This window comes from Rhamphochromis longiceps, linkage group LG4 (assembly GCF_057381845.1).
Source record: "Rhamphochromis longiceps isolate RC_006_pf linkage group LG4, R_longiceps_female_GT1.1, whole genome shotgun sequence".
Lineage (NCBI taxonomy): Eukaryota > Metazoa > Chordata > Actinopteri > Cichliformes > Cichlidae > Rhamphochromis > Rhamphochromis longiceps.
Genome location: NC_140560.1, coordinates 6,450,903 through 6,477,750, shown reverse-complemented (window position 1 = coordinate 6,477,750; position 26,848 = coordinate 6,450,903). Strand labels below are relative to the sequence as shown.

The following is a 26,848-nucleotide window of genomic DNA, read 5'->3' as shown; positions in this document are numbered from 1 at the left end:
AAAGATTAGTCTCTAACGGAAAATACAGGTGCAACAACACAGAGCCCCGGAGAAGGTAAAAATGGCGGCTACGGATCAGGCGAAACCTCACACTCTTGTCCCGTGTGAATGATTTTCATTTATTTTTCATTACACTGTATTTCCCGGTTATTTAAAAGCAAACGTTTTTAAATTTAGCTCTTGTAACAGTTCAAAGTGAAGAAACTACCAAGGCTGGAGATGTGGTTGGGTCCGTTATCGTTAGTGGTATCTGTTGGGAACTCTACTGCAATAGGCTCTCTGATTAGCGTCCTCCCCCACTTCACCCTGCAGGGAAGTGATGTCAGACACATTCAGAGAAGTGCTGAACAGGGTCCTCACAGAGAGCAGACAAGGCAGCCAGACGAAGAGGATCAGAGCAGAATCGTAAAAGTAACCTGCTCAAAATCCGCCTTCATCCGTGGAGAATTAAAGTGTATCGGCACAGAAAACACCAGGAGCAGAAAGTACAACGATTAACCTTTCCAGTGAACCTCATATTGTCACATTATGAAGTTAGGAATACTTTAAAACAAGAGGCGAAAGATTGTGAGTATCGACCTCATCCGGCGACAGCATAGAGAAGAGTCAGTCCTTCGCCTGAATAGCTCGTTTGCGTTGGATGCTTTTGGCTGTGGTGCTTTTAAATAAGGCTGAGCTCTAAACCAGGACGTTTTTGGCTGTTTCCGAGCTAGCGAGCGTGCTTGCTAGCCGACTGAAGCTTGCTTACCATGGAGTTGAGAGTGGGTAACCGATACAGACTGGGGAGGAAAATTGGAAGTGGCTCTTTTGGAGACATCTACCTAGGTAAGTTATTGGCGGACAACATTTTTGTATTGTTTACCGTTGTTAGTCTCGTTATAATATAGACGTCTCTAACAATAAGTCATCTTCTCCGGGTTTCCTATTCGAGCTCACAATCAATCAGCTGTTCTGTGTTTAGTCCCAGTAACGTTAGCTACTAAGCTATCAGTCTGTGTAGCAAAGGAGCTAGCAGTGACATCCGCTGCCATAAAACATTTGATAATAAACGATATCATTCTTCATTGTGTTTGACTTCGAGAGCATTTTCTCTGTTACAAGATTCAATTATTGTCCAAATTAATCGTCCTAACGATAAGAATTGACACTGACGGCTCTTGTGTAACTAAATGTCCACTGCCTATAGATAGCTAATGTATAGGTTTCCAGTCTTTGCTCCCCTGGAAGCAGCAGCAGTGATAGTCTCGAACAAAATAGCAGATCAGGCCACAGGCTTTCATTTAAGCTTTTTTGGTAACTGTTATCCAGCGTTTATTTACTTAAGCTGAACATCCTTCTTTAAACACAACAGACCGATTTAATTTCCTCCTCTTGTTCATAAATGCACTAAAAAGACTACCTTAGTGTTCTTGAGAAGTGAGGAGGATATGGTCCTTTATATCCTAAAGATACTTTTGAAGACATCTTTATTTATTAAAATGATAACCTAGTTATTCAATCTGTGAGGATGGTATATTTGGGACTACATTTGATCAAAGGAGGCTCTATGGCCTGCTGAGACAGGCGGGGGTAACTTTGAGTATAGTACTGGTTGTTTGGTTTAAGGTACACGTTCATATAGTTTTTCATCTACACTTTTGGACTACTGGTGGATCAGTCCTTACTATAATGAACTGGATGTCCTTCCTCTGGCATAGGTGAACAGTAGATGTTGAATATTATTTACTGCACAGGCTGTGTGGGCTAATACTGGCTGCTAGCAATGATATAATTTATTGTGTGATGGGGGAAGTCGATAGTGGCAGAGGGAAGTGTATCTTCTTTGAGCTCTCCAACTGAGCTATGAATATAAATATGCAAAAAACATTCTCTAACAGGGCTTCATCAGCTGCTGTAATGTGTTCTCTTGTGGCCATGTTGGAGGTTTTTGGCATCAGCAGTGGAGAACAGCTGATCACATTTTTGAGCTTAAAACCTAGTCATCTAAACAAATGTAGAGGTTATTCATTTGAGTTTTTCTCTGGTGGTGGACTGACTATTCTGTGACTGACGGCGCTCTAATCAACCAGGAGAGAAAATGGTCAGCTCTGACTGCTGGGACTTGGTAACAATTGAGTATATGTTACACAGTATTAAGTGCAATGTTTCCGCTTACTCAGGAAACAGTGAGATAGGTACATATGATTGGTTAAATGTTTCATCATCAGTTTAATTTAATCACTAAGCATTTTGAATTTGCTGTCTAAGTTGGAATTGTGGTTTTCCTGTGATTCTATGACATGAAAGTCAACACGATCAGTCCAGTTGTAATAAATACAGTCTCTGTTAAATTTTTAGGCTAATTTGTAACATTTTTTTCTTTTTCTTTTTTTTTTTTTTTTGAGTAAATGATAAAATGCTAAACAGCACAACATGTAGAGTTACACCAGTAGCATTTATTGTCCCTTCTTGAATTAGTGTTGGGTTTTTCCAACCCATGTAGTGTGTTAAGGTCTCAGTCTAGAGCAGTTAAGCTGCAGCTGACTTAATAGTTTATTCATATTTAAATTTTACTTGAAAGGATAAAGTATGTGTTTGATTATTGGTTAACAAGCCTAGTTTCCTGTAGGGACAAACCTGTGTACATAGTTTATATAGCGTTTTACCCAGACTTGTTGGTTTTTGACATTTTTCTTTGTGGAAAAAACGAATAAGATTTGGTGTCTGACGGCTGTTACGGTACATGATTTAATCATGTTGCCCTCTGCAGTATAGCAGATGACTTTTTAATCTGTGAAATCAGAAATTATGCAGGGTGGACTGCAGGTTTAACAAAGTGCTTAGATTCAGATTCATAAATGCATTTATTTTTAAAACGCAACGTTTTAAACAGAGCAAAGTGGAAGTTAATGCATCAACTGTATCCAGTTTGCTTTCCACGTGATGCGTTGTTTCGACTGATAGTGAGCTCTGCCAGCTGCTTGCATAATCACTTTGTGGTTTTGTCTCTCCCTCCCTTCCTCTTTTCTCCTCCAATTGGCTGGTGGATAATGTGATGTAACATTGTTAATCAGCCAGAACAGAGAGTCACGCATTGTGCAGAGGTGTTTTTCCAAGTCTTACAGCACAAATTTGCACTTTAAGTGAATAATAGAATTGAACAAGTCAAACACATTTGGAGAAGTAAAATCTCCAGGAAGTAAACAAATTCTTAAAAGTCTTGAGAAAATGAAACTTTGACAGTTTAGGCAACTGGATTTCACAGTCATTCCCACATTAAGGCTCCCACACAGTGTGTGAAAACAGCGCGTTAATAATGCTGACAATGTGTGAGCAGCTTGGCTGAGCAGTGGATTGTGCGAGAGATCGGTTGTTGTTAGCAGGATTGAGGTTAGCTCTTGGAGTGAAGCCTTGTACTCTGTGTGCTGTGACTGGACGCAAATGTGGATTGTCAAATATTCTGGTACAAGTGGTAGAATAGCTTTTCCACTTTTGAGAGGCTGTCACGACAAAATGCCAGTTATGCACAGAGCACACAAGCGCTTAGTCAAGGTCTGAGTCATCTTGTATTTCCAAAGATCTTCCATTTGAATCTCTTGCTGTGTTATCTGTTGGGTGATGTGCATGTTGAAACACGGTTCAAAAATCCGGATGTGGTCTTTATCATTGTCCAAACTCCTTGAACTGTAAAGGTTTTCCCCTCATCACAGCACCAGACGTCAATACTTGTTTGGTATCGCCTGAAAAGGAGCATTCAAGTACTGCCAATATCTAAAGTTTAAACTTGGGAGATGGACAGAAATGTTGGTCTTTCATTGGAGTTCTGTGGCCAATTACAGATTCTAACTTAGGCAAAGTTCTTTTATGTCTTTCTGTTGTACAATTATTTTAATCAACAATTTAGAAATACGACTTATTGACTTTCTGTAGAGTTATTTAAAGTGAATGTATTTATACTTACTTTCAGCAAAATATTTTTATGATTTGAATTTACTAGAGTAGTCTACAAATTTGAGGTTTTAAAATAATGCTGTTGTTTTGGGGCCTTGGTGTAGGTCTAAATTTGCCAAAAATAAACAATTTTATACATTTCCTCTCTGACAGCAGCGTGGAGCCTGAGCTTTTGTTTCACAATGACTGCTTGTAAATAAACTTGACTTATTAGTGGCATTTTTAATATAAGAATCCACCTTACAAATGCAAAGTAAATGCAAAGTACCTTCATAGCTAGCTCTGCCTGTTCGTATTAAACGCTATCGTGGTAACTTGAATGACCTGAATACCCTTCAGATCTGGAAGAGTTGCTGCTTCAGTGCATACACTGCATATAAGTATTGGTTCTGTGACATCCCTATTCTGTATCATTGTACTCTGTATTTATGACTAATATTTTATAATTTTAGGGCGATTACCACACCCCTTCACCCAGAGGCACTGAACACTCTCATACGTAATCAGTGCAAAGTTGAAATGAAAAAACTTGAGTGAGTTTGTGGGAAAATGTCACAAAATTACCCATATTGATATGCTGTGATGATGCGTTGTATTGACGTAAATTTAACCATTGATGTATTTCTTTTACACCGCATTATTGATCACTATCAGTAAGAATAAAACCTGTTTTTCAAAGTGTTCAGCGCTCCAAACTCTACCTCAGCCTGTTACTTAGCTACCTGAGACTTGTCTAACATTTTCCCAGCTTTTGATTTTTGAAAAGTTTCCAGTAGAGTATACCAAAAGGGATGGGTCTGCTTACACAAGGAAAAATAACAGTGAGGTTGCTATAAGGCTGCCATAATAACAAAGAACCTAAGATGTGCTCAGAACTAATGCTGGCGGTGAGTCAGTCTTCAAACTGATGACGCGTTCCATTGCTTCCCATCTGCCGTGTTATGGTGTCAACAGTAGCTATAATGACGCTGTCTCATCCAGCCCAGAAACTTTGGTATTGAGCAATCTTGAGTCTTTTTTTTTTTTTTTCTTAACTGAGCGTAGAATATGTTAATGCAGCCTAAATTAAGCCTTAGTTCAATGGAGTCCTCGCACTGAAGACTTGAACCACTGCAGTCTTGGTCATCTTCTGTGTGAAATGCCAGCTTAGACCTGCTTCAGCATTATTGGGGATTGCTGGTCTGACTGGTTTTACTTGGATCGTGTTGCCTGTGCTGTCAGTTTCTCTGATTTACTCTCTGCCTGTTTGCCTCGATCATGGTAGTTAGAAATATAGAAATATATTACAATTATGCTTATGGCAAAAAACAACTTTGATTCTATAAAGTGTGTTAATGCTGAGTTTTGTTTTTATTCCTATATAGTCATTACAGCACAGTTTTGTGCGCTGGTCTCTATGCAAATCTCGTCAAATATTTGCATATTTAGAGTCTCAGTAGCCTGCCTGTGTTTGTTTGTGAGCCAGTGTGGAGAGACATGTCAGAACACGTTTCACAAGCAGGACTGCACTTGATAGAAACACACACCATGTACATACACACTGTGTTTTTGTTTTGTTTTTTTGTTTGGGGGGGGTGTTCCACTGACAAACACATCTATGCCCCCAGCCTCGCATTTAAAACCATGTGGTTGAGAGAAGGGGGTTGTTGGTGGGTGGAGGTGGGGGACTACATTCTCTAGGAAATGTGTCCAGGCAAATCACATTCCTATGATGCAAGAGAGCAGACACCACAGTCAAACACACGCTAGTTCTCCCCATAAAGAGGCTTTGAAGCCTTTTCGTTGTGACTGCGGATTGATTTATCAATCGATTGGCTGAGCACATACTGGATTAAACACTTATTTCGAGTTAAGTGTCTTTGTGTTGTACTGAAAGCTTTAATAGGGTAGAAACGCTAAGGGTGTGTTTTTAAAAACTAAACATATTTTGCATAACTATGCAACTGGATTTCTATAAAATTATATCAATCCACCAATGAATAATAGATTACTGCATGTTCAGGAACTACTTTGGCATTTCAAATAGGAGAACATTAATTCTGCAGGGAAATCCATAAAGAAATGTTTATTTAGATTGTTGTGGGTTCTCTGTGCCAGATAGATCTCATGTATTCTGCCTGGGATCCACATATTTGCATGCATATACATGTTATATATTTGTATATTACATTACATGCAATTGACCCTGTGCACGAGAACATGCTAACTTCCTGGTTTGAAGGATCCAAAACTCGAAAACGGAAAGATCGCGTTAAGTTACAAAGAGCAGAAGGTGGGAACACTCACCACTGTTGTGTCATAAAAAATCTAATGATCAATTCTGACGTTTAAAGAGTTTAGATCGATCAGTTGTTTACATCACTCAACACAAGCAGAACTGCATCACTGCAGCAGAAGACACATCGTCCACATTCAGAAGCACATCTCTGTATAGTGACTGGTCTCATGATTTAAACAGGCAAATGTTCAGCATTCAAACTACAGGTGAAGAATAGTCAAACCAGATGTTTCCCCCGTTATGTCGAGATCAGCTAGTCAAGTACACACCTACACAGCATGTTAATAAACTGTGAAAAAAGCCACACAAAAAATTAATGACTGCTGGTAACGGTTTCTATACATTAGTATTTACGAAGAGTATGTTGTGACTTACCTTAAAATTTACAGCGGTCCCTCGCTAATAACGCGGTTCACCTTTCACCTCGCTGTTTCGCAGAATTTTTTTTTTTAGTGCAAGCTTGCATGCTTATTTTTTACGTCACATTGTGTCCTGTGTCCTGATCGCTGCAGACGATCTCCTCCGTCACTTCTCTCCTGTACAGTACAGAATCGCTGCATCGATCGCTAGCAGTGTGACTCTGAAGTGCAGTACTGTATGTCCACGAAACGTTTTGCACCGTCAAAAAATAAAATTGGCTACTTGATTTCACCTATCGCTGGTTATTTTTAGAACGTAACACCCGCTGTAAACGAGGGACAGCTGAGAAATATAACATTTGAATCCCTTTTCTCTTTTGCTCTGAGGCGCGGGGAAAAAATATCGACAAGTCGATGAACATCATTTACAGATATATTGAGTAAATGCCCAAGACATCTATAGAAATGTAAATCGCCGCTTGATTCATTCATTTGCTTAACTTGTTTTGGACCGTAAACTGGGCGCGAATAGGACACCGGAAACAAAGCTCCCCACAGGAGTTTCCGCACCGGAAGTAGCATATGCTAATGTGCACACAGTCAATTAAATCACATACAGCAAGTTACAGCATTTCAGTCCACAGTGGGATATGTACCTGAGAAGTGTATGATGTTAATGCATTATCACAATGCATTATTGTTTACTGTGAACAGAAGTCATTATCTGTTACACTAAAATACTGATACAATGGATTGTGTGTACATGAGAAACAGTTCTGAGAACTTACATTTAAAAAGAATCGGCCATGAAAAAATGGGAGGAGCCAAATGCAGGTGGCAGTTTTAATGGAGCAGGGAGAATATGCTGTTATCTGAAAGAAATCATAATAAGATTTTCTCTGCTTGGTGAGAAAAAGTGACATTGATTCTGCTTCTAGTTTTATAGGATATATAAGAAAATGTATGCTAAGAGAGAAAAATATTTCTGAGTGCAGATGACCAAGTGATTTGGATAAACTTTAAAGTAACTGTCTCGAATGATTTGACAGTGGGTTTGGATTGCTAGCTTGGAGTAGATCAAAGTCAAATTTAACTGCGTAGATGAGGAGCAGCAGGTGCATCATGCATACTCATGCAGCTTTAAAAAACCCAAAATAAATATGAAGTCCTCTTCACCCTGTTAGTGTTGTTCTTGTATTAAAAACTTTGATTAAACAGTTAGGGTGCAAGTTGGAAGCCCCACCCATGATTGCTACTCGTTCCAGCCGAATGACATCATTTAGAGTTGTCTGATACACCATTGGTTGGCCTACATGATTGAACAGTTCCTTGTGTGAGATCCTGTATGCGTGAGAGTGTGTGTAATGGCATTACATAACCTGGTGTCCAGTTGCTGTTTTCATGTGGAGGGAACTGGCTTCTATGGCTGTGATTGGGAAGAAATGAGTTTGTCAGTTTGAGAGCCATTTCCCAAAATGCTTGATTGTGTGAAACCGTATCTAAATGTAAGGATAGTTGTGAGGAATAAGAGCGTAGATGTATGAAAGAAGAGCACGGTACAAGTACATCCAGTACACAAAATTGGCTGGTGTATCTTACACTTGGCTGGCTTTGCTGTGTTAATAACCACTGATATTTCCTTGTGTACCCAAGCAGGGCTTCCTAATTTCATCCACCAGCCAAGTGCTGGTTTATGTTTTTTCTGTGACATGTTGATAAAGCAAACCTTTAAATGACAACGCAGCACATTAACTGCTGCTTTTAAAGTAGTGAATCACATTGATCTAATGGACTGTTACTTGTTTTCTTGATTTTCAGAGGCTTATGGCACAGCTGATGATGCAATATTGGTTTATCTGCTGATGCTGTAACTTGGTTTCTAAATTACTTGTCTGCTAGAACAGTCCAACTTTCTATATATATATATATATATATATATATATATATATATATATATATATATATATATATAAAGAAAAATCAATTGCTCCTATTTTTATGCAAATGATATGCAGTATTTGCGTATCATCAGATCAGTATGTGTCATTTAAAACTCACACTGAAAGGCATTATTTAAGACTAAATCTTGTTTCTCTGTCCAAGTGAGGAAACTTGATCTCTAAAGGTTTTGTTTTTTTAACCTTTATTGGATTATGGCGATCTGCTCTTTGTAAATGCACCAGGCCTGGGCGCCGGTTTGAGCAGGCCCTTCCCCTTTCTCTCTCTCCCTCCACTTTCCTGTCATTTCTTCACTGTCAGTAAAGCTGAAAATTGCAGCAGGCCAGACCTAAGGAAGTTGGATTCTGTCTGTCATTGTGCTTTTCATGTTATTGCTAGCTGTCCTGTCCTACATCATTCTGTGTGCTGCTTCAATGTTGCAATCTCTGTTTATCTAAAGATTTCCCCATCAGTTGTTTTTTAGCTATAAATTGTCGCTAGTTCCTCTTTATCTGCATGTGTAAAAACCACAGACGGTACACCATACAGGGTTTTAAGGTTGCTGTTGTAATAATCGGTTATTTTGTACGATTCACGTGTTTGTATCCACTTGTCTGTACTGAATATCATTTGTATTTGTTTCTTGCTATATAATGTGTTGTATTGTTGTAACTCCTACTGCCCCATTGCCCAGGTCCATATTGGAAAAGCGACATAAATGAAGGACAATAAGATTATAATAAAAACGACATTTTTTTTTATCTTCATCATTAAATTGTATAACCATGACAGAGTTGTGTTGGACTTTGACATGACAATAATACTCCCTTGATTGTGTTAACCCCTGACGCAGTGCCCATTGTTCATATTGTTGATTAGATACTGTTGGGTTTTATTAATTAAATATAGGTTCTGACTGAATGTGTAATGCATCTTCATGCAGCTAACCCCTCTGCTGTTTTGCCCAGGTACTGATATCTCTGTTGGAGAGGAGGTCGCCATCAAATTGGAATGTGTCAAGACCAAACACCCACAGCTCCACATAGAGAGCAAAATCTACAAGATGATGCAGGGTGGAGGTACTGTACACTATGACACTCACTTTACACACATGCATCCATGCAGCTTTTATAAGTTCCTCATCATTTTAAAGTACTTGGATGGAGGCTGGTTTACACTTTTGTCATTATAAACCACAAAGAAAATGCTCCGTACTGGCTGTCTGGTAGACATTGGTAAAGGATGTTTGTTCATTCATTTTTTTCTGTTATTAAAGTGACCCTCCTGAACTGAACACCACCCAATAGCTGGGTGCTTAAAGCACACACCAAATGATTTTTCCCTTCCTTTTTCCTCCATTCCCTCTATTAATCACTTCTGACACCAGTTTTTTGTAAGCATAACATTAGCATTGTAATTGTCCATGAACTGTTTGGGCTATCTGACATTATGGAGTACAGTTACCGAGTGCTCCAGCGATACTCTGAGTCATTTGTTTACCATTGGCTGTCACATCATCAGCTGCTAGTATCTCCTCCTGTACCTTGTTGTCAAATCACTTGTTGGATCGTCAGTTTTTCCTGTAATTTTTGCGTACAGGTCATACAGTTTCAACTCATCTGTCATAGCTGTTGTTTCACCACTTTGACTTTAAACAAGAAGTAGAGATTAGGATAAGATAATTGATCCCACAACGGGGACATTTTTGCATTACCTCAGCTCAGGAACAGATATCAGAAGGAAAATACAAATAAAAAATAAGTAATATAATACACTAAATACAACAGTAGCATACACAGTATGTGATTATGGATATGGTTGTGGAAATATGCAAGACATAAACTATATAGCTTAACATAACTATTCTACCACTACTATTCCTATGTATAGACATGTACACGCACACACATGTGCACACTAACGTTGAGTTTAAATCACATAAAAGATAAATACACGAGTGTTGAGCCATGCAAGAGAAAGAGTTATTTACTTCAGTAAAGCTGAAAAGCTCTTTACAGTTCAAGCTTCATAAATCGAGGACTGATGTGGAGACTGTTGGAAAAACACAAGTAACACCTTTTTTCTATCGTATTAGGTAACAGGTTACAACTACATTTTCATGGAAGCGGGCCATCCTCAAAATCTTAGTAGTATTTATTTATTGTCATTGTCAAGAACAATGAAATTGCGTTTGGGGCTTCCATACAACCCAAAAAAAGAAGAAAATAATAAATACCCCTTAAAACCCAAGTGTACATATTTAACCCAGTGTGACTCCAATGCAATAAGACAATCCTTAGCAATAATGTTCGTAGAAATTCAGACAAAGACCTGAGAAACATGACAAAATACAACAATGCAACCCATTCAATATTATTGTACTGTGAGATATGATATCAGATATGATAGTTATCTATTTAAGAAAGAGGGGGGGGGGCAGGAGGGGGAAGAGAATAAAGATATGATGCACCAATGCAGACCAGTTCATTGCTATTAAGAAGTTGGATATGGTTATTGTCCGTGAGAGGGGGGCAGAGAGTTCAGGAGCCTCACAGCCTGTGGATACAGGCTGTTGGCCAGTCTGGATGTTCTGGCCTGTACCTTCTCCCTGAGGGCAGCAGATGGAAAAGGTGGCGCGCAGGGTGATGTTGGTCCCGCAGGATACTGTGCACCCTCCTCAGACAGCGAGTGGGGAAGATATTACTGATCTCTGGCAGACTTGTTCCAATAATTCTGCCAGCTTCTTTCACCACCCGCTGGAGTGCTTGCTGATCGGCCTTGGTGCAGCTGGGGAACCACACTAGAAATCCATACGTCAGAACGCTGCTGATGGCACAGTTGTAGAAGTTCAACATCAGAGATCTGGGAATGTGTGCGCTCCGCAGTCTCCTCAGGTAGTAGAGGCGCTGTTGGGCCTTCCGTGCAACTGAGGTGATATGGTTGCCCCAGGACAGGTCCTCGGTCACAGTTACCCCCAAGAATTTAAAACTGCTCACCCTCTCCACCGCCTCACTGCCAATGAAGAGAGGCAGATGGTTGTTATGACCCCTCTTCCGGAAATCTACAATGATCTCCTTGGTCTTTTTGGTGTTTAAGACCAAGTTATTGTCGTGGCACCATGACTCTAGTTGTTGCACCTCTGTCCTATAGTTTGTCTCATCATTGTTGGATATAAGTCCGAGCACTGTAGTGTCATCTGCAAACTTAACAATGAGATTGGACGCGCAGGAGGAAATACAGTCATGGGTGAAGAGAGTGTATAGCAGAGGGCTCAGAACACAACCCTGAGGGGCACCGGTGTTGACCACAAGGGTGGAAGAGGTGTTCTTACCCACTCTGACACTCTGTCTACGGTTAGTGAGGAAGTCCACAGTCCAGTTGCACAGAGAGGAGTTAAGTCCCAGTTGGTGGAGTTTGGGACGGAGTTTGTATGGCCGGATGGTATTAAAAGCCGAGCTGTAGTCTACAAAGAGGAGCCGTGCATAGGTGTTCCTGTGTTCCAAGTGCTTCAGTAATGTGTGCAGCACTGTGGCGATCGCATCCTCGGTTGACCGGTTCTCCCTGTATGCAAACTGGTGCGAGTCCAGGGATGGTGGAAAAGCAGCTCTGATGTGTTTAATGACCAGTCTCTCCAGGCATTTGGCGGGAATGGGGGTGAGTGCCACAGGTCTGAAATCGTTCAGACATGTGACATTTGACTGTTTTGGGATGGGAACGATGGTTGCTGCTTTGAAACAGGATGGTACCAGTGAACAGGACAACGAGGTGTTATATATAGAGGTGAAGACGTCCGCCAGGTCCGCAGCACAGTCTTTTAGCACCCGGTCTTTTATGCACCACTGATACTAAAAAATATTCAAATTTGCACAGTATCGTGGCACGATAAAAACATAAAGCTGTACTTATCTCCTGTTGGTGTTGAAGAAACCAAAAGAAAAATGATTTGCATATAGTTTGTATTTAGGAGAAATTTCTGTTTGGGGAAAAATATTTACTGTTTAATGTCGATAGACACCGTGAATGGTTCCTGTTGATTTTTTCTTTCTTTTTTTTCTTTTTTTAAGTTTAAACCAAAGTGATCATTCAGTCTAGCTAACTGGCTGATAGTCTGACTACTAGCATAGCTTAAAGAACCCCTTGTGCCACTGCAAAGGTACCAAGAGCAAAGGAAAAGAACATCTGACTCTGAAACATGCTCACACACTTCCAACGTGAAAGAAGCAAGAAAGGACTTGCTGCTTTGAGTCAGTAAGCATGGGTAAAGTTTAATTGTTCTGCCAGCTCAGTAGTGTCTGCAACATCATACCTGGGGTAGACTTGTTTGCATGTTTGTATTTCTGTACCTCATACTGTATATTACTACACTATTACTGTGTGGCATGAAATGTACATTTTGAAATGTATTTTTCTTTTGTGACTTATTGATTCATGTCGTCTATACTACTGGCGTCTGCCTTTAAAACAGTAAACTTTAGAAGTCAGCAGTTTGTCTGTATGCACAGCTATGTCCCCACATGCATTTGTATTTTAGTTCCAGCATAGTTAGATTTATTAGGGCACAGTAGCCGACTCAGACTGTGAGATGTATTTGTGTTTGTATGTATATAAATAGCTTATGCTGTGTGTGTGTTGCTGAGCACCAGCATTTTGTTGCCGCTTGCCTGTAGAAGGAAATGCCAGATGGTCTATTTGCCTTGGCAGGGTCACCGGCTCCTACGAAACCAGCTGGCCTCTGTGTATGAGGGCAGGAGTCGAGCCATTTTTATTATTTGGAGTTGTATAAGTTTGTTTCAGGAAGTTGTTTTTTTTTTTCTTTCTAAATAATGCATGCAGAGTAAATGTGTTATGCATTTCCTGTTTACATATACACAGTGTGACTTGCTTACTTGGAAAAACCCCTTCATGACAGAAATCAGAAAAGTGTGTATGTGCGCTGCACTAATTGTGTTTGCTCAAAAACCTCAAAACACACAAGCTTGTCTGTAATACGATCCACAGAAAAGGGAAATGACATTGCACACGTTCATAGTGTGAAGACCTGACATCATTGCTAAACACTGCCATCAGCAGTGATGGTTGATCAGACTCACATACGTCTGTAGACTTCTGCAGATTTAACCCTGAAACGTGTTCACCAGTGCACATGTTTAAAACACCAAAAATAAAAACGGAGTAGAAATACTGTTATGCATACACACAAGGAGGGAAATCTACTTTGTTCAGGAGAAAGTTTGTAATTTTAATCCCTTAACACAAAAATGGGATTGAAATTACAAAATTTCTAAGTGAATGCCAATTAATCAAAAATGGTTTACCCATGGTCCCCCTCTGCAAACAACCCAACATCAAACCACATGCTTGCATCACAGATTGACACATTATGGCAGACAGTTTTTGAAACCAAAAACGACAATTTTAGTTTGAGTTTACCAAAGGTTTGTTATTCTGTTTTTTTCTGATCACTGCCCCATATAGCATATTGACAAACATGTAATTATGAGCATAATGTGTTAATATGTGTGCAACCATGAGACTTGCTGTTGGGTTGCTTTAACAGAAGACGTGATTGTGGAGGAGTCACAGCTGTCAGTACTAAACACGCTTGACCTTTGGCTTCCTTATACAGGCCTGTAAAGTCCTATATTTGACTTTTAGGATTCTGATTTGAGGACTTGCACATTCCAGCCTTAATAGTGGCTGCAGTTTCATCAAGTTATTACAGTTTAGTGTCAGCTTGTGGTTCTCACTGAAGTGCCAACATGAACAAAATGGCACCAAACCAAACTATAAATGTGACCCTTGTGTTCCCTACATTTCTTGCAGTGGGTATTCCAACGATAAAATGGTGTGGCGCTGAGGGTGACTACAATGTGATGGTGATGGAGCTGCTGGGTCCCAGTCTGGAAGACTTGTTCAACTTTTGCTCTCGCAAGTTCAGCCTCAAGACAGTCCTGCTGCTGGCTGACCAGATGGTGAGTTCCCAAAAGGAAAAAGAAAAGGAATAAAATGAGGAATGCTGGTCCTACACTTGATGTTAAAGATGCATCACAAATTGTATGTACAGTAGTGCAGGACGGTTTAATCTCTTCACTGATTTCAAATATCTACTTTGGTTAAGCTCCTGGAATGACCCCTTGTGTTCATTTTTAACCACCGTTTTTCCTTCCAGATCAGCCGAATTGAGTACATCCACTCCAAGAACTTCATCCACAGAGACGTAAAGCCAGACAACTTCCTGATGGGCCTGGGCAAGAAGGGAAATCTCGTCTACATCATCGACTTTGGCCTGGCCAAGAAATATCGTGACGCACGCACGCACCAACACATCCCCTACCGCGAGAACAAGAACCTGACAGGCACCGCCCGCTACGCCTCCATTAACACACATCTGGGCATCGGTAAGACCGACCTCCACAAACTAATGATTAATAACTCTGATACGTCCAGATCCCGACTGACCTGGCCCTCTCTCTGCATTTACAGAGCAGTCCAGGCGGGATGACTTGGAGTCACTGGGATACGTCCTTATGTACTTCAACCTGGGGTCTCTGCCTTGGCAAGGCCTTAAAGCTGCCACTAAGAGGCAGAAGTATGAACGCATCAGCGAGAAAAAAATGTCGACACCCATTGAGGTCCTCTGCAAAGGCTACCCGTGTAGGTTCTAGTGCTCTTATGTACCTATGAATAAAGGCACCACATCAGTGTTAGCCAACACTAATGTTTTAAACACCTCTTTGTCCCCAAAGCCGAGTTTGCCACCTACCTGAACTTCTGCCGGTCTCTGCGGTTCGACGATAAGCCCGACTACTCATACTTGCGCCAGCTCTTCAGGAACCTCTTCCACAGGCAGGGATTCTCCTACGACTACGTCTTTGACTGGAACATGCTGAAATTTGTAAGTTATAGCTTCACATCTAAGAAGACTTTCTTTGTGCTTTTCACTACTGTCTTACTTTAATTATATAAGTGCTTTCGTTAGAAGGTTGTGCCAAAAACAAACAGTGTTTCTTAGGAATTTCATTGGCAAGCAGAATATGAGTCAAACTTGAGAAGAACTGGGTGATGTGTACTTTCTGTTTACAACTGGAACATCAGCATTCTCAGTGACATAAACGCAGCTATAAACATGTTGTGTAACATAATGTTAAGTTGACCTTCCACTGTTAAATGGCCTTGTGTATTCTGCCTAGATGCATTTTCATGCAGCATGTTTGTTATTTTGTTTATTTTTTTTAAGTGTGCAGCTGTCTTAAAGGTTAATAACCTCAGCTGTCTTGTGTGTCAGGGTGCCAATAGGGCCGTGGAGGATGCAGAGCGGGAGCGTCGGGAACGGGATGAGAGAATGAGGCACAGCAGGAACCCCGGGGCCAGAGGTATGGCCTCGGCCTCAGGAAGAGCCAGAGCCCCTCAGGAAGTTGCAGCCCCCTCCCCGCTCAACCCCGCCTCACACACAGGTGAGCAAAAAATATGTTTTGTTTTTCCTTCTCTTTAAACAGTTGCTGAAATATTTAGCCTACCCTTGTACCTTTTCTTTGTCTTTCAGGTATGGAGAAGGAGAGGAAGGTGAGCATGCGCCTTCATCGGGGAGCCCCTGTCAACATTTCCTCGTCAGACCTGACAGGACGCCAGGAAACATCCCGCATGTCCTCACAGGTAACACGAACTGCGTTACAAATATCATGTTGAAAATCCACAGCAGACAGCTGTTTGCAGCCACATTTCTTTAGGCTGTGGCATATCTCAAGTGACTGAGTAGCAGGGTACACGCTGTGCAGGTTGGCAGACCATAAAACATTGTCGTTAGAAACAGTCGGTTTACTGGGAGGACTTTATGATTGCGTGTCAGTTAATAAGAAGAACTTGAATCATTTGTGCTCAGTTGCCCAACAAATCCTGAAAACAGGAAGCGTCTAGCATAAGAGAACATAGTGTTTGTGCAGACACCACATGCATACATGTTCTCCTTTTCCCTCTGTTCAAACTGAACAGTATCTGTACTGATTCATTTCCACTGACACAGTCCTTCCCAGTTTGTAAAATAAGCGTAAAAGCACTCATGGAGCAAAGGAGGTCATTGTTTAAAGGCTTCATTAAGTCCTTTGTTCTCTTCTTTGCGTGGACCTCCGCGCCCCCCAGAGGGCAAAGTGGAGAACTGCTGAACAAATGAAAAGAATCGGTCTCCTCCAGTCACTTTGACGTTTTTGTTTCTTTTTTCTTAATCGAGTGTTTAAAAAGTGAAACATTTCTGTGTATTATCCCACACACAGACACGGGATAAGACATTGCATGTCAGTTTCATACTAGTTACATTTATCCATGAATAAAATGAACCATAATTAACTTGTTTCTATAGCTTTATGGAGCATTCGTTTAATGTTGTGGCAGTATGATGAAGAGAAAATTCAAATATAGAACACAAAGTCTGTGAAAATAGGAAAGTTACATGAAACTTTTGTTTATTCAGAACAAAAACAAAGAAGTGTTTCCAAGGACAACCAATGGAGGCCGGTGATTTGTCCTTAGGTAGGCATCCAGCTCATTTATGCTTCTGGCTGGCTCCTGATTGGTCAGTTTGTACCTGCTGCACTGGCTTCTTCAGCATATATACAAGAGTATATTCACAGGGAAACACAGCCAAAGTAGTACATAAACTTCAGTGTGAATTATACTTCAGTGGGAAAGCTGCATCGCAACTTATGAAGTAACTTCTCTTTTGGCTCTCAGCGAAGGCGGTCGCACTTTTCTCCTCTCCTGCCCTTATCTTCCCTGCTTAGCCTCTTGTGTCCTTGTCTAGTCTCGTGTTTTTTGAATTACTTTTCCCTGGAACACTCTCTCACAGTCTGTTCTCTAAAACCTAAAAGAGGAATTATGGATTTGATCAACTGGTCTCTGAATGCAATTGACACCCCTTCTCAACGAGAAGTCTGGGCTCGGGTGAGCCTGAGTGCTGAAGATATCTACCTATTCGGAACCATGATAACATGGTTCTTGCTGATCCGAGCTGGCTTGGCCCTGACTTATCGAAGAATTAAGGAAGCGGAACCGGCTGTTCAAACCCCCACAAGGCTGCCCGCTGGGATTGAAACGATGGGAGAGGCGTGAGTTTCTCAAAATGGGCTCATTGAGTGCAGCACGGATAAGATCTTGGAGAACACACGGCTGCCGTGAATACTCAGAACAAGACCTCTGAGTGGAAAAAACTGGATTACATCTGGAGGGGCTAGCTCGAACAACACCTTTGAGCGCAAATTGGATCAAATCTTGGGGAAGTGCACTGCGATCGTGAGTTCTCAGAATCTGCTCTTTGGGCAAAAAGAATGACAACATCATGGAACGTAAGTTTGGATAACATCATAGAAAGCTCGCGGCTCTCCAACGGGAGATTGTGAGACCAGTGTTGGACTGTTAGAACAGCTTTGAAATTCATATGAGCTGTTCGCACTAAAGTAAAAACCACCATCACTTCATGCGGAGACCCCATCGGCGCCAGCTGCGGTCTCAAGGCTGGAGCCGAACAAAAACACCCTGATAACGACTGTGTTTAGACTGTTCTTCCCATTCCATGCAAGGTCACCTGGGTTGGCTGGAAGACTGTTTACTTAGCCTGGCAGGGCGAAGGACACTGTCTCAGCTGAACTCTGGACACACACACACACATACACTGATATGCACACACTGATCCCCCCTCCCTTTCCAAACGCCTTCGATGCTTGTCCCCTCCCGGGGAAGATGGCGGTCGACTGGACCAGCGCAGACATGCTGCAGGACCGGATGTGCTGTCTACACCGGCTCTCTCTCACCCTTTACCCGCCCCTGTTGCTTGTCTTGTGTTTCTATGGTGTATTGATAGTCATGTGCTTTTTGTGCTGAGGTGTCTTTTCTGTTATCAAACTGTTCTCCCACTAGGAGCTCAGTCTGAGTGGAGTTTTTTTTTCTCCTCCTCTTACCTCATGTTATGTATTTTTGTTGTTTTTTTTCCTATCAGCCTACCTTTCTGACATGTCTCCCCAATGTGATGTTTGTGTAAAGTTGGTCAGAAGGTTCCTTTGTAAGTGCGCATGCGCCATTAGCGTGCTGCCTGCTGTAACCCTAATTTCCTTCGGGATTAATAAAGTATTCTGATTCTGATTCTGAACCAGAAGCTGATGCGCACCTCCTGGGAAATGTAATCACACGTCAGGTCGACGTAGCCTGCAGCAACCTGAACAGTGAAGGTTGTGGTGTAGGGGGAAGTGGCGTTTCCAGCTACATTGCAAATTGGGATGTAGATTTCCCGCTGAAGTCTAAAATCAAGCCCAAATGCTATCTTTACTTGAGCAGTGTCTCTACACAGAATGTAAGAATGAGTGGGGAAGAGAAACGGTGCAAACACAGTTTAGATTCAGCTCTGCACACAGAAGCTTCATCAGTGCTTGTCTATTTTGCAGTGACGATCATATTCATTTCCAAGGGTGCAAATATGCAAGCATGGTCTGCATGGGTGGATGTAGCCAACAGGCTGTCACCTGTTTGCTTCGGGGCTGCAAAGTTCAGGACTGTACTGTTGTGTTGTGGCTGCAGCCATCTTGTTTTATTTGTTTTTGGAGTCAGGTTTGTCTGTGGGTGAGAGTGGTTATCAGCTAATACAGCCAAGCTTGTTTAGCAGGCTGGGCTGAAACTGGACTTTTGTAATCCACAGACACAGATATCTGCTAATTGGTGCCGAGTAATGAATCAAATCTTTCGTTGTAATTCGGTGAAACTAAAGTACACTTTTTGGAAAATATTGTGAAAGTGAGGCTTAGCTGTGTGTTACAGCGCCTCCTTTTGTTAATGAAGGCAGTCACGTCCACGTGTTTGTATCAGCCTGTAAACATTTTCACTTTTAAATGTAACTTTAGCCTTTTTAACACAGGAGTGTTATGGCTCACTGTTGGAGAGGATCTGCCGTGTGGGCACTTCTTGCCGTCTTTATTTTTTTTAGCCTCTGAGGTTGCTCCTTGCCTACATCAAACTATGATGGGGCATTTAATATTAACTGAATCTTATTAGTATTAACATATTGGATATTTGGTAAAATAAATGAAATAAAATGGGCTATTTCAGTGTTCATTCTAGCCCAAGGTTTTGAGCAGAACTCTAGTATGCAGTGTTTGCGCTAAGCTAGGCTGCTGGCTGTAGCATCATAGTAACCATGCAGTAACTGTAACTTCCAGTGATGTGCTCCCTGCTCAAACTGTGACGTTATTTTTCTTTCAGGCTCTGTCCCGGGTCACACCAAGTGGCCTCCAGTCTGCAGCCCCTCGGTGAAACCCTCTCATCCAGCTGTGCACCATGGAGGCCTCAACATGTACCACCTGCAGCCACACACACACACACACACACACACACACACGCGCACACTTTACACGCACACTTTACACACACACTTTACACACAACACACTTACACATATGAACAGGACTTTGCAGATTACACGGAGGACTTACCAACGATTGCACAAGTATCTGGCTACTCCCCTGTTCACTCGACAGAAGAGGTGCACAGCCAGAAATGAGTGTGAGTGTGTGTATGTGACAGAGAGATGGGCAGGTGGAGTACGGTTTGGTTGCCTTAACAACAATTTGGGCAAAGTAGCAGCCGCAGCATCTCTTCTTCTCCGTGGGAAGATTTGGAACCCCCCCTCCTCCTCCTGCCTCCCCCTTGCTGTTGATGAAGCCATGGATTCACTTCTCTGTGGCATCATCTTCCTATTTTTTTTTTTTTTTCTCCCCCAACTTTTTGTTTTTACTTATTTTTAATCATTAAGAGAAATTGTACTGCACCAGCTGGCCAGACTTCACAAGAGAGAATGACATGTCTGTTAGCTGTCAAAATTAGCCTGTGGGATTTATTAAAACTACCAGAGACACGTGATCCATCGTGGCAGTGTTGTAGAGCAGTGCCTCAACTCTATTTTTGTGTCCTGAATGACTGTTTAAATCCCACAAGTGGGCATACTTTTCTTTTATTTTGTATTTTAGGTGTTTGAGGTTTAGCTCTACAGTTACATTAACAGGGGATTTAATGTTCTCTTTGCAATGATCCCAATGGTATGAGTAGATGTTTTGGGGTTTTTGTTTTTGTCTGCGTCCACCTCAGGTGCGTTGCAACCAGGACATTGTAGTAAATCCAAAAAAACCATACAGCACATATAGTGTGTCTTCAGGTTTGTGGCTGCGGTGGGAAAAGCTGTGAATGAAACGATGATCTAGTCTGGAGGCTGGTGTGTCCGCACCGAACGGATGAGAAATTGTTTTTAAACTCAGTGCATAGTGATGTGGTTTTTGTGTGTTTGTGTGGTTCTGTCTTAGGGTTATCTTAGGGTTGTACAAGCTTCAAATGGTTGTGGGATAAACATGTTGAGGGTATTTCTTTCTTTTTTGTCTCCTTTGCCTCCTCAACCTCACTCTAGACCATCTGTCCATCTACTTCCAAAGGTTTTGTTTTTCACGCGTACTCTGACAGCTTTCTTCGTAAACCTTAATAAACACTCATGGATGATTTCAACCTCCATGCAGCCTCCTTGTCTCCACGTGTCTCTAGTAGAAGCCACAAAAACGAATCTCTCAAACGTTTTAACGCAGCAGAACTGCAAGACAGAAACTTAAAGGATTAATTACATTGGAGGAAAGGCTCCAAGGCAGTTTAATGACTTGGATTTTACTGATACCCAGTTTGTTACATCGCAAAGTATTTTACATCATGGTTGCACAGTGCAGCGCAAGCCGCTTGGGTAAGGTGTCTTTGATTTGCCTTAAATGGGGGTTTCACAGTTTTTTAACAAATCGATGTTTAAGTCTGAGGGTGGAACTGTGAAAACACGCTTTGACCCTCAAACCTGATTTCCTGATTGCACCTGCAGCCCTCATCTAGTAGAGATCACACATTAGCTGCTGTTTAACCTGCCGACTCTCCAGTCCGTGCGTGTGGTGTTGGATTGCAGCTAATATTCCAGTGTGTTCCCCGCCAGTGTGTGCTGCCTCCAGAATGCACTCGGTCACCTAAACACAGCGGGCGTCTCTGAGCCGACTGTGCTGCCGTGTCTTACGTGTGAGAAAAACAGCTGTACGTTTAAACCATCTTCAAGTCTGATTTTGCAAATGCCGCAACTTTCTGTGAGCTAAAGACTAAATTACTGAGGTTACCTTTTAAAAAGGTAGATTCTAGTAATGTACTTTCCTCAAGCTGGGATCCATTCTGCCGATAGCAAGTTAAAGATAAAATGAAAAAATGCCACAACTCTTCAGATGTCATGGCCTCAGTTTGTACCTCCTGGTAGTATTTGATCCTGCATTTGTTTGTTTTTTCTTCACAGTTTAGAATTGTACTGTGCAGCCTATGTTGCAATGACTTTTAAAAGTAATTGGCATAGAAGGAGCTTGATATAAAGAAAATAAAGATCATTAGTTTCAGTCTGGTGCTGACCCACATCAGAGGGTCTGGCAAATAATGTGAAAGTTTGTGTAGAAAATGGACAGGATTGGTTTAAACAGAATGATTTTGGAGACAAATGAAGCAAGTATTAATTAAAAAAGGTGGGCGGGGCGGGTTGGACGAGTCCCAGTGGTACTAAAAGCCACGCACGGCTCCTCTCTGTGGCTCAATCTGAATCGTGCACATTTTAAAGTAGAAAACTGTCGATGTGGTACACTGATTGCAATGTAACGTAGGCTGATTTTCTGTAGTTAAAGGGGAAAGGGGTTGTCGTGGTATTTTGTACTCGTCGTTGTGTATAGGATGCGCCTACTTTGTCTACCAGGTCCACATGAGCCCCTGGTTTTGGATGATGACGACAGTGTATGGAGGGAATGGGAATGCCTCACTCCATTAGAATTCCCGCTAAGGCAGTTTTTGTTTCATACACTTCACCTGTGGGCTTGAAAATCAAAAAAAGTGATGCATTAACTTGTTCGTTTCACTGATGGCTATAATAAATGCAAGTCCAATTTACATGGGATAGATTTTGCAGTCTGCCTCACGCAGTTCTCCTTTTGTCAGTTTTGCTTTGAACTGTGCGTTGTGGAGATGGTTGCTCATGTCCCAAAATGCATCTTTCTGTGGATCATGGGAAATCGTTTCTTTTCACTCCCACCTCAAAACTTTTGCTCCTCATTTGTAATACCACTGTATTTGTGTATTTTAAAATTGTTTAAATAAATTAAGTACTTGTATGTGTGTGTGGTGTTTTATTTTATTTTATTTTTATTATTTTTTTATATTGTGTCAGTGTGAGACCCTTAGGCACAGTCATGCTGAGGTCCTCGTTTATCAATTTAAACCAGCTGTGTTGGATCAAGGACGCGTCTAAAACCTGCAGGACCCCGGCCCTCGAGGCCTGGAGTTCCCCGTGGAGGCTGTGCATCTCGAATAAAGGAACTGACAAAAAAGGATTTGTTAAGAATAACAGCAGTGTTTGAAAAACGTATGACAATATCCATCATTCCAGTCGAAGAGAGGATGATTGTTACCTCAAAAAGAAGCAAAAATCAGATGTAAGTCATAAGCGAGGCATAACTACCTGAATAGACATAATGTACGTGTAACATTAATGCCCAGATATTTGAGCCCAGCACATGTAAGGTTAAAGGACAGAGCTGATGTATTTATGTGGAAACCACTTTCTTTAGTAGTTTAGAAAAGACAAGATGTAGGATCAGTCACACAGACTATTGTCATAAGTAGGCAAGAAGTGGACCCAATGGCAAGGCTGTCAGGGAGATTACCTAAACGAGAACTATTTAAGGAATGCAGAAAAAAATGTGGTTTAGGAGGTAGAGCAGGGCATCTACTAACTGGAAGGTTGGTGGTTCGAGTCCTGGCTGTTCCAGTCTGCGTGCCAAATGTCCTTGGGCAAAATACTAACCCCCAAAATGCTTTTTGAGTCACACACACAGTATGAATGTGTGTGTGAATGTTAGATAGAAAGCACTACATATGAATCAGTCCATTTATAATTGATGAATAAAAATTAATTACAAAAAACTGAAATCCAAAAGTAAAAAAAAAAAAACAGCAACAAGGAACACAAGTAAGATAAACACACGAAGAGAAGAGAAGAGAAGAGAAGACTGCACAAAGATACACCAAGAGCTATTTAGGGAACTAATCATTGACAGGAAATAAAGCTGAATTCTCTGAGACACATAACTTCAAAGACTACTTCAGCAACTAGTAGCTGGACCAGCTACTAGTTGCTGCATTTCTCACATTCCGAGGTTTTTTTCCTGTTTCTTAAGAACCTGATTTCAGTTCATCTGCTGTGGATGTTCTTTAGGTCTGACACTTTTTTTGTCCTCCTTTTGTTCAGTTTCTTTACACTTTTAAGGGAACAATCTTAAAGCTAATCTTGAAGCAACTGTGCTTTTATAAATGGGCGTCTTCTTTTTCTTATTTTGCAGTGCTTCCTCACTCGGTCCTTGCATCCTCCTTCACTAAATCTGTGAATCTTCTCTGTGTGTTCCTTGTACGCTTGTATACTGAATGACAAAGTCCGTTTGTCTCTTTTCCTCACGGCTAGCTGCTCTATACCTTATATCCTTTGTCCAGTACATCTACTATCCCTCCTCTGCATATGTCCATAGATTCATTTCTAATCTTGTCCATCCTAGTCACTCCCAATGAAAATGCTACCTTCATCTTCACTTCCTGTCACTTTCGTTAGTGACACGATTTCCAAGCAGTGCACCTGGAAATACTTCACAGCGCTTCCATACTTTTTCATGATACAGCCTGATTCCAAAATGGATTAAAGTGAGATTTTCTACACGCAATACCGCATTATGACAAAGAGGGAAAATGTTTGGTTAAGATTCTTGCAAATTGATTAAAAATGTTAAAAACAAAACAAAAATATAATATGTACATAAGTATTCACAGATTTAGCTCAAAAGTTTTTGAAGCACTTTGGCAGCAATTACAGTCACATCTTTTTGAGTATGATGTGACAAGCTTGGCACGCAATCTCTCCCATTCTTCTGTGCAAACGCTCTCACGCTCCATCAGCTTGGATGGGGAGCGTCCAGTCTGGGCTCTGGCTGGTCCTGAAGACATGCCTTTGTTCTCTTGGCTGTGTGCTTAGGGCCATTGTCCTGTTAGAAGATAAAGGCCAGAGCGTTCATCGGACCAGAGAATTTTGTGGTGTGCAGCGCAGTGAGGTGTGCTCAGGCCTCAACATAGAAGAAATCAAACAGCCACTCCACGAACTCGTGGCACAACATAGAAGTGCGATCTGCATCTAAAGGACAAAGGTCATTTTTTGGAGAATGGCTGTGATCACATTTCAGACGATGAGACAGATGGTTTGAAAGAGGAGTAAAGGAGGCCATTGATGCCTTCTGTAAATGACCACTAGACACCCCAGAAGCACCAACCCCCACTCACACCACACCCCAGGTGAGCTCAATAGGTGGGTCATGGTCTCACAGTGGTTTTACCCTTAATCCCCAGTGATGGCAATGACCCATGCCTTTTTCCCCACTTTGGCTCTTAAGAACTAACTGTGGAAACTGTTGACCAAGTGTGAAATAAATGAAATGAAATGAAATGAAATGAAATGATGACTGACATGTTCAGTGGTGGGTTAACGACCCCCAAAACGATGTCCAAGGGGACAACCAAACCAGAGCATTCTCCACTATTTGTTTTTTTGGGGGGAAGTCTCCTGGATGCCTCTTCAAATGTCTGCACAAACTAACAGAAGTCCAGTTGCCTCTTTATTCATACTCTCTAGAATTTAGGCTACTAGTTTAACATTTTACACATAGGATTGCCATTTCATAAATATTCTGGTCAAAAGAATTTACAACAATGATATTATGATGATGGCCACAAAAAGCTCCATCATACTGAGTTGAGTCCATTTGTTCCATTATTTCTACATTTCATTTGCTCAGGTTGTATTTAATTTACGTTTATCGTAAAATAGCAAAGTTGTAACACCGCAAATGCTGGTAAAACATTATTTTACTGGTGAAAACAATGTCAGGATTGTATGTTTGTATTTTCACTGCATCAGTGCCATAGTGAAACCAGTGGGCGGTGCTGTCAGACAGTTTCCATGCCACTGCACAACCATGACAGTTATACAACACACCACGTAGCTGGTCCCTGTAGATTGCGCAGAGGTTAAGGCATCCAAGACAAGCATGGCTGTGGTGGTGAAAACCCCTAAAGCAGATGCAAAGCTAGGTGGAAAAAACAGAGGTGGTTTTTGGAGCATGGTGTTATATATTAAGCAAACGGCTGGGCGTTCTTTTAGAACATGTGCTCATTATCAGTCAGGGCAAATGGAGTGAAGTCCTAAGGGAACTAAAGGATGAAGAGTCTGAACACGCACACATGCTCCCTGTCTAGGGTTAAAGTGGGGCAGGGGGATCGTTGACGTCAGCAACCCACAGTCTCCAGCCCACAGCAACAGCGCTGCAGTTTATTTATTCCCCTGTTATTAACACTCTGTCACCTAAGGCATGGGAGCAGAATCACAGCAAACCCACTCGCCTTCAGGTGCACAATCATTTCCTTTGTGTTTTTGCTATTTAGTCCTGCACATAGTCACAGATAAGACTTGAATGATGAATTATGACAGTCAATCCTGATGTCAGCTTTCTAAAGGCCTTTCCCGGCTCCGCAAACAGGTCATGTGGCCGACAGGGACTAACTGACAGGAAGGTCATCAGAAAAACAAAATGATGGTGATGTGTGAATGCAAGATTTCTTTGGTCAGTGTGGGGCTGAGGTGGCGACCAAGTAATCACCACAGCCTATCGTAATAAAGGAAGGCACCTGTCAATCAAGTAATCAGCTCCAAAGCACGAGTCTCATAAATTCTTAAAGCTCCAGTCAGTCAGTATTTTTATACTGACAGTAATCAATTGGTTATGTGAGGGAGCTCTAGCATTGCAGTTGTCTTCAGTGTTGCACAGTGAGCAGCCTGTTTAGTTTTGCAGGCTGACACTTTAATGTTTTGGTTCATGCCATAGAGCAAATATAAAAGAAGGCTGGAGTATGTCCTTAAAAGTGAAGACATTGAGGAAATACAATGCCGTGAAGCTGCATTATTTCAAATGGCCAGCAGGGCCCATGTGAAATAATGCCCTTTGTGGCCATTAGAAGAACTAGCTTTTGTCTCCCCTCTTCTGTGACCCGTACAAACAATTTCTTGATGAATTCCTGGGCTCAGTCTTTAGCCTTGAGTCTTATTAAATACAACATGATAATTACGCTCCACATTAGAGCTATAAGTATGTATGTAAGGGTGCAACTTTACTGCCCCAGAAAACCTTCTGCAGTTTATTAATATCATTTTTATGTTTAAGGTGAGTAA

General features: G+C 41.4%; 1 protein-coding gene across 1 annotated transcript; it reads left to right on the top strand.

Moving 5' to 3' along the window:
• Positions 1-341: 341 nt before the first annotated feature.
• Positions 342-22,697, top strand: csnk1da (casein kinase 1, delta a). The gene is made up of 9 exons (XM_085403054.1): positions 342-825; positions 9,474-9,584; positions 14,329-14,477; positions 14,675-14,903; positions 14,989-15,159; positions 15,252-15,400; positions 15,791-15,959; positions 16,049-16,158; positions 19,744-22,697. The coding sequence occupies exons 1-9, from the start codon at positions 750-752 to the stop codon at positions 19,792-19,794; spliced, it is 1,215 nt and encodes a 404-aa protein (XP_085259180.1). The 5' UTR covers positions 342-749; the 3' UTR covers positions 19,795-22,697.
• Positions 22,698-26,848: the final 4,151 nt, after the last annotated feature.

Bases quoted from the DNA above. Each gene is read 5' to 3' on its own strand.
- csnk1da (XM_085403054.1), top strand. From the start codon at position 750: ATGGAGTTGAGAGTGGGTAACCGATACAGACTGGGGAGGAAAATTGGA. The intron at 14,478-14,674 runs GTGAGTTCCCAA...TTTTCCTTCCAG, and splicing joins TGCTGCTGGCTGACCAGATG to ATCAGCCGAATTGAGTACAT. The intron at 14,904-14,988 runs GTAAGACCGACC...CTGCATTTACAG, and splicing joins TAACACACATCTGGGCATCG to AGCAGTCCAGGCGGGATGAC.